Source organism: Delphinus delphis, chromosome 7, assembly GCF_949987515.2.
Source record: "Delphinus delphis chromosome 7, mDelDel1.2, whole genome shotgun sequence".
Lineage (NCBI taxonomy): Eukaryota > Metazoa > Chordata > Mammalia > Artiodactyla > Delphinidae > Delphinus > Delphinus delphis.
Window position 1 is genome coordinate 103,184,367 of NC_082689.1, and position 14,652 is coordinate 103,199,018.

The 14,652-nt window shown below is 42.8% G+C and overlaps 1 protein-coding gene across 2 annotated transcripts in view; it reads left to right on the top strand.

The window, feature by feature from the left end:
* Window positions 1-9,188: 9,188 nt before the first annotated feature.
* Window positions 9,189-14,652, top strand: part of MARCO (macrophage receptor with collagenous structure) — a 32,722-nt gene continuing 27,258 nt past the window's right edge. For both annotated transcript variants that reach the window (XM_060015725.1, XM_060015726.1), the window contains exon 1: window positions 9,189-9,335. In XM_060015725.1, coding sequence (XP_059871708.1) covers window positions 9,227-9,335 — 109 coding nt within the window. In that variant the 5' untranslated portion in view covers window positions 9,189-9,226. The remainder of the gene's footprint in view (window positions 9,336-14,652) is intronic.

A 14,652-nucleotide genomic window follows, 5' to 3' on the forward strand; every position in this document is an offset into this window, starting at 1 on the left:
ATTCTTTTCATCTTTTGACAATGTGACTATAATGTGTATCACTATGGGTCTCTTTGAGTTTATCCTACATGTTTGTTGAGCTTTTTGGATTTGTGGGTATTAATATATTTCAGCACATTTGGAAAGCTTCCAGCCATTATTTCTTCATATATTCTTTCTGCCATTTCTTTTTTCCTTCTTCCCACAATGTGTATGTTGGTCGGCTTGATGGTGCCCCACAGATCCCTTAAACTCTGTTTACTTTTTCTTCATTCTTTTTTTTTTCTGTTTAGACTCAGTAATCTCAATGATCATATCTTCAAGTTTTCTGATTCTTTCTTGTGCTTGCTCAAATACGTTTTTGAAACCCTCTAGTGTACCTTTCATTTCACTTATTGTACCTTTCAGCTCCAGAATTTCTTTTTGGTCCATCTTTATATTTTCTACCCCTTTGTTGATATTCTCATTTTGTCCATGCATTGCTTTTCTGTCTTTGTCCATGTGTTCCTTTACCTCTTTGAGCATCTGTAAGAGAATTGCTTTAAAGTTTTTGTATAGTCAATCTGATATCTGGGCTTCCTCAAGTATGTTTCTGTCCATTTATTTTGTTCCTTTGAATGGGCCATACTTTCCTATTTCTTTGTACACCTTGTGATTTTTTTTGGTTGAAAGCTGGGACATTTGAATCTTATAATGTGGTAAATCTGTAAATTAGCATCTTCCTCTGGATTGCTGGCTTTTTTTAATTTAAAAAAATTTGTTGTTGTTTTAATTTTTCAAAAATTGTTCTAGGGTGCCTCTGTGCTGGGGATCAGCCTACAGTGAAAACCTAAGGTTTTCTCAGCTCTCTTTTGAATCTGCCTCCTTCCCTGGACTTGCTTTCTAAATTCCTCCATATATAGGGTTGTTTTTGAATGCCCAAAACAGCAGTTACTGCTCCTGTAAATCTCCTCAAAGCTGATTCAGCAGGTGAGGGTTGAAACAAGGGCATACAGCCTTCATGCCTTCCCATTAGTAATCTGAAGGAGCAATCTGTAATCAGAACACAGAACCCCAATATTTGGAGGACAAGGTCCTTATTGCACACTCTGGCCCTGTCAAGTCATGCCAGAAATGTGTGTTGCTGTCCCTACAAATGCCTGCCATGGAGTGAGGGGCAGGTAGGAGATGGTTAGCTGTCACCATGCTGATGGCTAAAATCAGTAGAAATGAACTGCAATTTATCAGCCAAGCTGTTTCATTGAAGCCACAAATATTCAAATAAATTTCAGAGTTACAACATAGTCACTTCACACCGTTTCTGTCAGTATAATTGTTGTTCAGCTGAGAGAGAGATTCCTGCTAGTTTCTGCTCCATCATCTTCCCTGACATCATGCCTGACTTATTTTCTACTTTTTTATTTTTATTTTTTGTGGTACGCGGGCCTCTCACTGCTGTGGCCTCTCCCGCTGCGGAGCACAGGCTCTGATGCACAAGCCCAGTGGCCATGGCTCACGGGCCCAGCCGCTCCGCGGCACATGGGATCCTCCCGGATCGGGGCATGAACCTGCGTCCCTGTATTGGCAGGCGGACTCTCAACCACTGTGCCACCAGGGAAGCCCTGACTTATGTTTTAAAACGATAACTCTAGCTGCTATATTGAATGTGGACCATATGGTAGTATGGACACCAGTTAGAAAATTATTGAAGTAGGGATGAAATGCAAAGCATGATAAATATTATTAACGCTGCAGAACCTTATGTACGAAAGTTGTTAAGAGAGTAAATCCTAAGGGTTCTCATCACAAGGGAAAAATTATTTTCTATTTCTTTAATTTTGTATCTATAGGAGATGATGGTTGTTCCCTAAATTTATTGTGATGATCTTTTCATGATGTATGTAAGTCAAATCATTATGCTGGACACCTTAGACTTATGCAGTGCTGTATATCAATTATATCTCAATAAAACTGGAAAGAAAAGAATACTAAGTTTGAATATTATATTAATATCTTGTTTCTTCACAAAAAACAAAGTTAGTGAAGTAATTCAGGAGAGAGATTGTGGTGACTTGCACCAGAGTGGTAGTGGGGAGATGATGAGAAGTTTCGAATTCTGGATCTATTTTGGAGGTAAAGCCAAAGGATTTCTTAATGGATTGAATGTGGAGAGAGAAAGAGTGTGTGAGAGAGAAAGGAGTCAAGGTTAGTGTCAGGTTTTTTGTTTTGTTTTGTTTTGTTTTTTGTGGTATGCGGGCCTCTCACTGTTGTGGCCTCTCCCATTGCGGAGCACAGGCTCCGGACGTGCAGTCTCAGAGGCCATGGCTCACTGGCCCAGCCGCTCCACGGCATGTGGGATCCTCCCGGACTGGGGCACGAACCCGTGTCCCCTGCATCGGCAGGCGGACTCTCAACCACTGAGCCACCAGGGAAGCCTAGTGTCAGGTTTTTTGATCAAAACAACTGGAGTGATAAATTTGCCATCAACTAAGATGGAGCAAAATCTGGAGCACATAGAGCTTGAGATGTCTATGTAACATGTATGTAGATATAGGCATCTGAAGTTCAAGAGTGAAGTCTGATCTAGAAATATAAATTTGTGAATAATGACACATAGGTGGAATTTAAACATGAGACCAGATAACTTCCCTGAAGAAGTGAGTATAAATGGAAAAGATGACAAAGGATCAAATCCTGGGGCACCCTAACATAAATAGGTGAAGAAAGAGAACAAATGAGCAAAATTAACCAAGAGTGACCAGTGAGGTAGGAAAACTATCAAGAAAGTGCTATGTCTTAACAACTTATTGACCAGAGACGTCTTAATACGTCTTTTGTTACCCAAACTTTACTGACTAGAGACATTTCAGTATTCACTTACATAACAAATCTCTGGCCACAGGCACTAGTTTCTGCAAAAATCCGCCGTTCAATAATGTGTTAAAAGACAACATAGGGGCTTCCCTGGTGGCGCAGTGGTTGAGAGTCCGCCTGCCGATGCAGGGGACACGGGTTCGTGCCCCGGTCTGGGAAGATCCCACATGCTGCAGAGTGGCTGGGCCCGTGAGCCATGGCCACTGAGCCTGCGTGTCTGGAGCCTGTGCTCCACAATGGGAGAGGCCACAACAGTGGGAAGCCCGCGTACCGCAAAAAAAAAAAAAAAAAAAGACAACATAAAAGATTATTTCAAGGAGGAGAGAGTGAGGAACCCTATGATGTACTTCTGATAAAAAAAAAGGAGGACTAAAATTTGACCATAGGAGCGCACCATGTAGAATCCATTAGTGATTTAATGAGAGTAGTTTTGGTTAAGCGATGGGGATAAAAGTTCCATTGGAGTGGATTTTAAAAGCATGGAAGGAGAGGAATTACGGACAATGGGTATCAACAACAATTTTGAGGAAGTTTTCCACAAAGGAGAGCAAAAATTTAGGTAGTAGGTTGTATGAAGTGGACCAAGAGTAAATGTTTCAGGATGGAAAACTAATAGTATGTATGTTCAGCAGTTGGGAACAATCCAATGGAGACTGTATCATTGATGTTGTAGAGGAGAGAGAAGGAAGGACTGCTGCTGGGAAAATACCCGAAAGTAGGTGAGAGGTGATGGGATTTAGTGCACAGGTTGAGAGAGTGCTTCTTGACAGGAGCTTGGACAGTTCATCTAAGTCATAAGAAGGCAGGAAGATGGCATCTTGGTAGAGATGCCGGCAGTGGTGGGAGTCTGGTGTTCCACTTCTGGTTGCTTGAATTTTCTTAAGAGGAGGGCAAGGTCATCAGCTCAGAGTGAAGACAGGAGATGAAGTGAAGATGAAAGAGTTGTTTGGGAGAGTTACTTGAATAAAGAACTATAGTCTTATCGCCAGACGGGATTAAGGTTCATTTGCAGTTTATGTCACAAAATTAAAATGAGACCACCACCATGATCACATCATTTACTCCAGTTACATTCCATTGCACAGAGGGTTGGATCTAACCTCTGCCATGTTTTTTGTCAACTGAGTACAATGAAGCAAAACAGGGGCAAGGGAGTTGAGGGTGTGTACCGGGGGTGATTAAAATGACTGACCATAAATTTAAATGGGAGAAAGGACATGAACTGGGGAATGGACAGTGGAAGAGTGGCAGAATAACAGATCAGAAGTCCTAGAGGCAAAGGACTGTTAGAAATAGCATACTGAAGGAAGAACTGTAAAGATCTGTGCTGTGGCCAGAAAGTAGAATGGATGAGTGATTATGAAGGATTTACTATGAGTAAAAATGACAAGGTAGGGTATGACCCTGACAGCATGTGACTAATAGAGGGGAAGAACCAGATCATTGGAGAGGGTATGAGTCTGTTTTCTTACCAGTGCAGAGCTTGGGACAGAGTAAAAACTCAGTGAACATCTGTTGAATGAATGGGGGATGACTGACAACCACCTCCAGGCAATTCTGACTGATTTCCTATCTTCTCTGTTCCATCCCAATTGCTCCCAGTCCAGGATTGCTCAGGCAAAATTGTTTCAGATCAATGATAATTAGCACAGGTGACCCTTGGTACAACTTCTAATAGTGACTCTTTTTCTTTTAGTGCATACTTAACATTTTCTTGTGCAGAGGCTTCCAGAATCCAGGGTGGCTCCAACTCTCACCTGCCCCTGCATCTCCTCCAACTTCCAAAACCTTCTCTGGGAAAGGAATAATATTGCTTGTTTACACGTCAGTATGAATAATCTCCAAGAAAGGGATACATTTAAATTGGGGTAATAAAATGTTTGGCCCCTGTGAAAACACTGTAGGTGTCCGGAAGACAGAGGGTGGCATCTTTGGTCAGGACAACTTGTGTTTTTCAAATCAGCCCAGAGATGCACAGCTGCCTCCCTGGCCTTTGTGCTGGGTGTTCCCTGGGTGGGAGTGCTGGGTCAGTGGGAAAGTCCCACCGTAGACCAGTCTGCTTCCCTTTTCTTCCCTCTATTCTGAGGACACAGGCTGCAGTCCTGATGCAGCAATCCCAAAACGTGTGTGAGCATCCCTACACAGGGAAGAGAAGGTGTGGTGGCTCAGCGAGGCCTCACACACACTTCACCCCATCTACACCCTCCAATGGCTCTCAAAGGACAAACTTCTGCGAGGTGGGCCAAGGTCCAACAATAATAATTTTGTCATCTTTTTTCTTTAATTTCTGTTTTAATTAACTCTCCTTAGGTGTAATTTACATACTGTGTATATATATATATATATATATATATATATATATATATTTCAGGAGTAAAATTTGATGAGTTTTGTAACTAACACCCTCATCGAGGCACAAAACACTGCCATCAACCCATAAATTTCCCCTGTGCTCCTCTGCAGTCAGTTCTCCCCTACCTCCACCCCTGGAAACTGTGGCTCTGTTTTCTGACACTATAGATGAGTGTGGCTTGTTCTGGAAACTTATGTGACTGAAGTCATACAACATGTTCTCTTGGGGTCTAGCTTATTTTGCTCAACATAATGGCTTTTGAGATTCACCCGTGTCGCCGCTTCTTTATTACTGATTAGTATCCCATTGAATGGGTACACCTCAATTTATTTACCTGTTCACCTAATGATGATCATTTGTGGTGTTGATTTTTTTTTTAATTTTTAAAATGAATCTGCAGTAATGATGCTTCATGAAGTACCATTAATGAAATTATTAAGTAGGTGCTAGGCTAGGCCTGGGAGACACCGACCACTACTGTCATGCACGACTGGCAAGAAAAATAAAGTCAACAGATAGAAATGTTTAATAGTTGTCTCCTTTGCATTTTCTTCAGCCCAGGTCCTCTTTCCATTGTCTCCACTGATGAGCTTAAGAAGACGACAGAACGAATGGCCAAGCTGCCCGTGAGGTGTGACAGGGACTCAAGGACCATCCCAGAGTCTCGGCTTGCCGGTTTGCTGTGAGGTTTTGTTTGTTTGGTTTGAATACTTTGGTTTGAATACTTTGGTTTGATTTTTACATCATGTGTTAACATGGTTGCCCCAGTTTTAAGCGGGAATGGGTTTACTCAGGAGTCCTCGGTGATCTGCCAGGTGGCCCATCGACTAGGCTAGTTTATAGAGAGTCAAGCTCTGCAGAGGCTACCATGAGTTGGGTTGTGCTTGCCTAGGACTCCAGCCCCATTACCCCTGTCTAATGAAGCCAGTTTGGAGAACATCAGACCTTCATAGAACTACACCAGAACCCCTCTGAAAATACATTTAAGTTCTCCAATGCAATTATATGCGCTCTGAAAGAAAAAGAAAGCCAAACCCTGCATTTCTTGAACAGCATAGTCCCCAAATGCAAGTCGGCCACTTCATCTGGTGCTCAAGGGAAGCAACAGCCAGATCTGTGTTCTGGAGATAAAAGTGTCTGAGTGGGACTTAGGAAGAAACTGTGCAATATTCTCCAAATTGTGTGTTTTGCACTTTATGGGAGACTTAAGGTATTTTTAAGGGTGGCATCGACAATGCAGGAGTTTTACGTTATGTGCCGGCTTGGTATAAGATGTTATTCCCCTGAAAGCCCTTTTGCTTACACTTAGACTTTTATTATTTCGTTTGATCCTCACACCCACCCTATGGACAAACAGGGAAACTGTTGGTATCCCATTTTGCAAATGAGGATGCTGAAACCCCGAGTAAGGAGCAGGGCTGGGACCAGGTGAGCGGGTGACGAGAGTCATTGTAAAATGCAGCATGGGATCTTTGTGGTTTATTTAAAATGTTGATTTTGTTTTCGTGATGGGCTTTTTGCATTCATTTTGATTTTTAAAAACTGTGTTCAAATATTACATAGCTTGATTACTGAATCTTTTGCACCCCACGCTAGTGCCTCATGTGCCTAGTCTGGCCCTGCAATCCTATGAAGTATTTATTTATCAACTATCAAAAGGGGTGAATATCAGTAATTTCTGATTGTTCAACTGCATGGATCCTCCCAGGATGGAGTCCCGAGGGCTCACACATGTCTCCGTGCTGCCTGTGACTGCTCTACGATTCTGCACAGCAGTCCTCAGCCTGGCTGTGCATTAGAACCAACCATGAGGCTTCTTATTAAAACCAGAATCTCTGGCTGGGGTTGGGGGAATGGCATGTGTGTTTTCAGAAAGCTCATCTGGTATGAACTTCTGGATTATAGCCCTTAGATTAAACTAGATTTAAACCAAGCTGTAGAGGCAGGAAGTCCTGGGTTTGCATTGTGGTGTCATCACTTTCTAACCACAAGATCAGAGGCAAGTTACAAGTTATTGGGAGTTTTGAGTAATGTATATGTGTTAATCCTTCTACGAGCTATTACATTGTGCTGAGGTTCAGAGAAGCTAAGTCAATCACCCAAGGTCACACAGCAAGTTAATGAAAGAGTTGGGTTTGGGTCCCAAGTCTCTTTGATCCCAGAGCCAGAGCTAAATGACGAAACCTGACATCCACTAAATGCTCCCTCCGAAGAAGGTTACACTCGGTCATTAACACACAGCATTTTCCAAAGTGTCCCTTCTGCACCCCCATGAGTGAGGACTGCCCTTGGTCAGCGCTGAGCTGACCAGGCGGAGAGAGGAGGCACCCCTTTGTCAGGGGATTTCCTGTCCACAGGGGAGGCCCTTACAGCCCCTGCCCTCTTGGGGGGTACCCCCCCTAAACTTGTGACTGGAGCTGCCAGCTGCCTTCATTTCCTCACTGCCAATTCTCTCCTTTAACTTTTTCTGTCCTGGCTTCTGCTCCTCTAGCTCTCAGCCCAAACTGGGGACCTCCTGAATGTTGAAATGTGGGCACAATGGGGGCCCCTGCCTTGTGGGGCACTGCCAGTAATGCTCTTTCCTGACTTTCTTACCCCTTTACTTTCTGCCATGCCACAGGCCAAAGAAAGCGACTTGACCTAGCTCAGCCTCGTCTCCTGCCACCTCACCTCTCATGTCCCAAATAGTCCAGTGGTCCATGGTCCACAAGCATCCGGCCACTGTGAGGCTACACTTGCCATCTTTCCCACTTGCAAGGCCCTCACCTTATTCTGCTCTACAGGTGACCTTCCAAGTCATCCCTTTAAACCCAGATCTGATGGAAAAGCTCCTTGTGGCATTCCCAGCCCTGCCTTCTCTGCCTTCTCTGCCTCCGGGCCACCTCTGTCCTCCTAGGTGGTCCAATCACCAAACAGCGATTTTCTGGAATTCAGTTGTATCCACTATCATCCTGCATACTAGACTGAGCTCCTTTAAGGCAAAGGTTGTTTCCTTCATCTCCCTGGACACAGTGGGTTCACAATGTCTCTAGTGATAGCAGCACCATGGTGTCAGTACTCATCCTGGCCACCTTATACCACTTAAATCATTTAATGTACACAAAAATCATTACCACCTTCCTTATTTTACAAATAAGGAAAGTGAGGTGCTCAAAGCTGACATGACTTGCCTGTGGTCACACAGCTGCTTGCAGGAGGTGGAATTGGAACTTAGGCATTCAAGATTTTAGAGTCTGTCTCTTAACTACTGTGCTATACAACCTCCCTGGTGGGGAGTGCCTGGTGTAGGGGGCAGAGCAAAGGGGTTTCTCTTAAGTAGCTCAGATCTTACTGGGGCCAGAGCAAGCACGCGTGTGCACGCACACAGAGAGAACACAGGAAAGCTATGAGAGGAAACATACTTAAACACTAAAATGTATGGGGTAGAGCCAGGCGCTTCCAACTTGAATGTGTACATACACCACCTGGGGACCTTTTTAAACTGTGGATTTGAATTCAGTCTTTGTGGGGTGGGACCTGAGACTCTGCCTTTATAAAAAGTTCCCAAGTGATGTTGACGTTGCTGGTCCGTGGCCCACACTTTGAGTAGCAAGGATGAACTCTAAGGGTTGAAGTAGGTCAGAGGAGGCAGGTTTCACGGTGGGTTGGAGAGGTCCCACGACAATAAACAGGGTCTGGGATGATGGCAGGGTCTGGACAGATGGAGAAAGTGTGGGGGATCATCGGCTCTGCTCTCAGGGGCCTGGGAGCAAGGGGTGGGTTCAAGGACCTGTGACTTGTGTCCCAACTCCCCACACCCCCTTTAACAAGCAGCTGCACTAAGCAGGAGCTCCACATGTAAATAGCCCATGTTTGAGAAATACCTAAGCCTGATCATGTCAGGAAACATTTTGCAAATTCAGAAATCAGAGCCAAGGGAAGTGCTGTGTGCTCCACCAGTAGCAGCAGTAGTTAAAAGGGAACAATCTTTCCCCGAGTGGTTCCTCTTGTGGGGAGCATTTCTGCTGGCTCCAGGACTTTGGCCATCTATAAAACTTAGCAATGGAAAATGAGGAAATTCTCAAGGAGAAAGAGCTCTCAGCTAGCGCCAGAGAAAGAACGACTCTGGACCAAACCATGCCGTCTACAATGGAGACCTTTGAACTTAATGGTAAAGTACTAGTCCCCAGTAATGACACTGCCTGTGATGTAGTCTTTCTCTTGGCGGCATAAGAATAGACGAGTCCATTGAAAGTCTAGGTCTGCACCTTAGAGAGTCAATAATACATTTCTGGAATACCTCCATGCTTCCATTGGAAATTTGTATAATGCTAGTAAAGATGCTGTGTCTTTAGCATACAGGGATTTTTTTAGCTTCGTGACTCCTTTAAACTGTATTTAAATATTTTCCCTTCAATTAATGCTAATGCTTATTATATGTCCCTCCTTTTTATTAGTGTCTCATTCTGACACACAGATTATGTTTGTGACGTGTGTGATGAAAGGACAATGCAAAACAAGAGGGATGAAAAAGTTCCACAAAACTGAAGCCAAGTGTCATATTTATTTAATGCAATTCTGTTAAAATTCTTTAAGATGTCTTCTGTGAAAATTTATTTAATGCAATTCTGTTAAAATTCTTTAAGATGTCTTCTGTGAAAACTCATGTGTTCCTCGGGGAGTGTGTTCTCCATTTGGTGTGGGCTAGGGTATGTTACAGCTTCATAATTAGTCTGTCTTAGATTAAACTCAGATTTTAAAAATTCAGTCAACTGTTGTTTTGTTTTCGCCTTCAGTGTTACACAGGTGATGCAGTTTTTTAAATCTTCTAGAATTTGTAGCATGCAAAGTCACTGGTGAGTGCTTCCCACAGGAGATCTCTGATTTCCCATTTCAGAATATCCTCTTGGAATTGTCTTCCAAGTTGATCAGTCTTTCCCACTCCCACTCTCTTTTCTGGAGACTGTATGTGCAGGAACAACTGCAGCTCTGTCCCCTGGCCTGACTGTCCCTCTCACCCAGGGTCTGTTTGTTCAGGTCAGTGGCTGGAATTATGGGGGTACAAAGATTAAGGGTCCAGCGTTCTGCCTTTAGGTGTTCACAGTGGGGTAACAGAGAAGGCAGGAGTGCAAATGACTTTAATAATTGTTGGTTATTCAGAACTTTGGAGAAGGCAGTGTTCTGGACACATGCCTTTTTAAGATACTAAAAATGTTCAAGCAAAGTCAGGTGATCAAACAGATTTGGCACCTACTCCATGCTGGACACTGCACTCAGCACTGAGAAAATAGACACGGATCAACCCGGCCTCTGGCCCCAGGGAGCCCACAGTCATGTCGGATGGAGGGCGGCAGAGAGAGCCTATTCATAACCCATTTCTATACAGTTCATTACTGGCTGTCACTGAGATTTGCACAGGACTTTATGGACAGATCTAAGCTGATGTGGGACCCTGGAGGGCAGAGCTGAGCTTTAGCTCTTCTAAAGTTTAATGGGATAGCAAGGATTCGTTAGAGAAAGGAGATGGAGGCTGGAGCTGGGGTAGGGCACAACGTGTTTATGACACCTTCCCAAGGAAGATTCAGAAAAAATACAAATAGCTCCATATTGTAGGGTCAGAATCGGGTGGGGGAGCTCAGTGGGGATTGAGACTAGGACCAATTAATTTGGACTTTATCCTGAGGGTGTCTACTGAAGAAAAAAGAAAAAGCACAATGTGAGAGATGGGAGTTAAGTTTTATTGGGGACAAAATGAAGACTCTAGCCCAGGAGACAACATCTCAGAGAGCTCTGAGAAACTGCTCCAAAGAGGCAGGGGGGAAGGGCAGTGTTATATATGACTTTAGTGAAGGGGGGATGTGCAGTCAAGCACACATGTTGGCAGAGGCTCGTTGCTAGTCAAAAGGAGCAGATGTCCCTGCTAATGATTTTAGCGCTTTTCTAAATAGAGGAGATGCAAGAATTGGGCTCCTAAAATCTTCTCCTGAAAATATCTACCTATCTGAAGACCTGTTCTGCCAGTTTTTTCCCAGAGCGCAGAGAGCCTCATTCCTGATCTCCCCGCTGAACTCCTTTCAGGGGTGGTTGAAGGTCAGCCGCTGCAGCGGCTCCTGATTTAATCCTTGTAGAGGTGGATGGCAAGTGCCGATTTGTAAGTGGCAAGGGCAATGGGGAGCTTTGAAGAGACTGAAGTTGGGCTGATAGGCAGTGATCTGCACTTGAGGTTACTCACCGTCATAGATGGGGGACGAGTTGGAAAGAGTAATCCTGAGGACAGAGACAAGCTTGGCAGCGAGAGATGATGTGAGGCAGTGGGTGTGTGGAAGGAAAAGAGAATGCTCTGGAGAAATTTTAGAAGTCAAATCAGGGACCTCCCTGGTGGTCCAGTGGCTAAGATTCCATGCTTCCAATGCAGGGGGCCTGGGTTCAGTCCCAGGCCAAGGAACTAGATCCCACATGCCACAGCCAAGATCCCACATGCAGCAACGAAGATCCCACGTGCTGCAACTAAGACCTGGTACAGCCAAATAAATAAATAAATATATTTTTTAAAAAAGTCAAATCAGTAGGACTATAGTGGGGGGACAAGGTAAGTGAGGATGCTACAAGGGTCAAGGGTGAATCCCAGATTTCTGACTGGGGTTATAGATACCACGAAGTAAAAATCTAACCCCAGACCAAAATCGCTCCAGTTTGGATGGGACACTTTCCTAAGTGCATTCACAGCTTCTACCTCCTCATACAAAGAACATATGGAACTTACTAGATGAGTGCCATCATGGACAGCACTCACCGTGAGGCTCTGTAACAGTTACCCACTCAGGGCTTTACTGAGATGAAGAATCTACTTACTTTAGCACTAAACGGCTCCAGCCTCGTTTACCTGTCTATCTATCTATTCATCTATCTGCCTATCTATCTATCTATCTACCTACCTAGCTCTCTGTAGGCTGAAGATTTGCTTTAGTTTTCTGAAGAGGCGCCACAGACTGTTGGCTCTTGCTGCCCTGAAAGTCCAACAAAACCCCAGGTCTTCCGTTACGAACCAGTATCAGCCCCTCTCCCCTTCAACAATGGAGCATTTGAGCCTGAACGAGAGAATTCACATTTGTCCCTGTGGACCGTATCTTTCTGGGATGCGCTCCTTTCACCTTCTTGAAAATATGAGCATTTGTCTGGTTCAGGTCTTCCTGTCAGTCTCCTGATGTGTCTGGTTTCTCAAGTTCTGTTACCACATTGGCAACCTTTTGCCTGTCTGTGGAATGTAATCTGGCCCTCTCACCCAAAGCCCTCAACTATTTCAGGTCTCACACATTTCTTCATGATATTCCTTCCCATCAATTTCTATCTGAAGAACATCCTTCCTGACAGAGAAGACCCCCAAAAATACAAATTATGAAAGAAAGTTATGGGTTTTTTTGTTGTTTGTTTTAATTAACACTAAGCATTGGCCCCAACATTAGAGCTAGCTGTCCCTTCTTCCTGCTCTGAAGTTAATTTTAAATATTCTCCTAACAAACCTTAACCCTGGAGTCTATGCAGGGTCAGCCTTACTGATATGACTTCTTTCATTTCATGTCATTGTTCTGACTTTATTTTTTGTCATGTCACTAGTTCTTAGAATTTTTTTTTAAAATCTGACTTTACCCAGAGGTGTTTCTTCACTTTTTTGTGTGAAATAATTGTAAATTTTTGCAATCAAAAGTTGCAAAAAACAAATGTACAGGGAAGTCTTTGTGACCTTCACCCATTTTCCCCCAGTGATAACATCTTGCATAGCTCTAGTACAATATGACAACCAGGAAACTGATATTGGTACAACCCACAGAGCTTACTTAGATTTCTTTAGTTTTACACGCACTCATTCGTGTGTGTGGATGTAGTTCTCTACAGTTTTATCAGATGCGTATACTTGTGTAACCACCACCAAAATCAAGATCTGGATCAGTTCCATCACCACAAAAATCTCCCACATGATACTTTTTCATAGACGCACATACCCTCTCTCCCCGCCCAGCCATCACTATCCCCCAGCAACCACTAATCAGTTCCTCCTTTCTATAATTTTGCTATTTAAAGAAAGTTATATAAATAGAATTACACAGCATGTAACTTTTTAAAGACTGGCTTTTTTTCCGCATAGCATAATTCCCTCGAGATCCATCCAAGTTGTTGTATGTATCCGTAGTTGGTTCTTTTATTAATGAGTATTATTAATGAGTATTAGTCTATGATATGAATGTACACAGTTGGTTTAACCGTTCACCCATTGAAAGACATTTAGGTTGTTTTTCCAGTTTGGGGCTATTACCAATAAAGCTGCTATGACCATTTACATAAAAGTTTTTGTGTAAGCACAAGTTTTCATTTCCCTGGGATAGAGGCCCGAAAGTACAATGGCTGGACTCTAAATATATGTTTAGTATCACAAGAAGCAGCTGATCTGTTTTTCCAGTGGGGATGCACCATTTTACATTCCCACCAGCAGTGTACAACAGATTCACAATCCTTGCCAGCAATTGATATTATTACTATTTTTATTTTAGCCATTTGGATAGACACGTGATAGTGATACCTCACTGTAATTTTAATTTGTATTTTCCTAATAGCTAATGACGTTCCTAATAGCTAGTACCTTTTCATGTGTGCATTTGCTGTTGGTACACCCTCCTCAGTGAAATGTCTCTTCGTGCCTTTTGCCAGCGTTTTGATTGGATTCTTTGGTCTTTGACTAATCTAAACGAAAACTCAACATTTTGAGAATTCTTTATATACTCAAGATACAAGTCCTTTGCCAGATACATCATTTGTAAATATTCTCTCTCTGTCTGTAATTTGTCATTTCCTCCTCTTAACAAAGTCTTTTGCAAAGCGAAAGCATTTAATTCTATTGGGGTCCAATTTATTGATTTTTCCTTTCATGGATTGTGCTTTTGGTGTCAAGTCTGAGAACTTTTCACTTAGCACTGGGTCCCAAAGATGTCTCCTATGCTTAATTCTAAGAGTTTTACAGTTTTACATGACAATATTATGGTTCAGTTTGTGTTGATTTTTTAATAAGATGTAAAGTTTAGGTCAAGGTTTGTGTGTTTTGCTTATGGATGTACAATTGCTTCAACACCATCTGCTGAACAGTCTCTTCTTCCTCCAGTAAATTACTTTTGCATCTTTGTCAACAATCAGTTGGGCATACTTGTGTGCGTCTATTTCTGTGTTCTTTATTCTGTCCCATTAATCTGCATGTCTATCCCTGCATCAATACCACACTGTCTTGATAATGTAGATTTACTGTAACTCTGAACATCAGGTAACATTATTTCTCACAAGTTATTCTTTTTCAACATGATTTTAGCTATTCTGGGGCTTGTGCCTTCCCATATAAATTTTGGTATAAATTTATACCATTGAAAACCTTGCTGGGATTTTGTAGGAATTATATTACACCTCTAGATCAGTTTGAAAATTGACATCTTTCCATCTTTATGTTC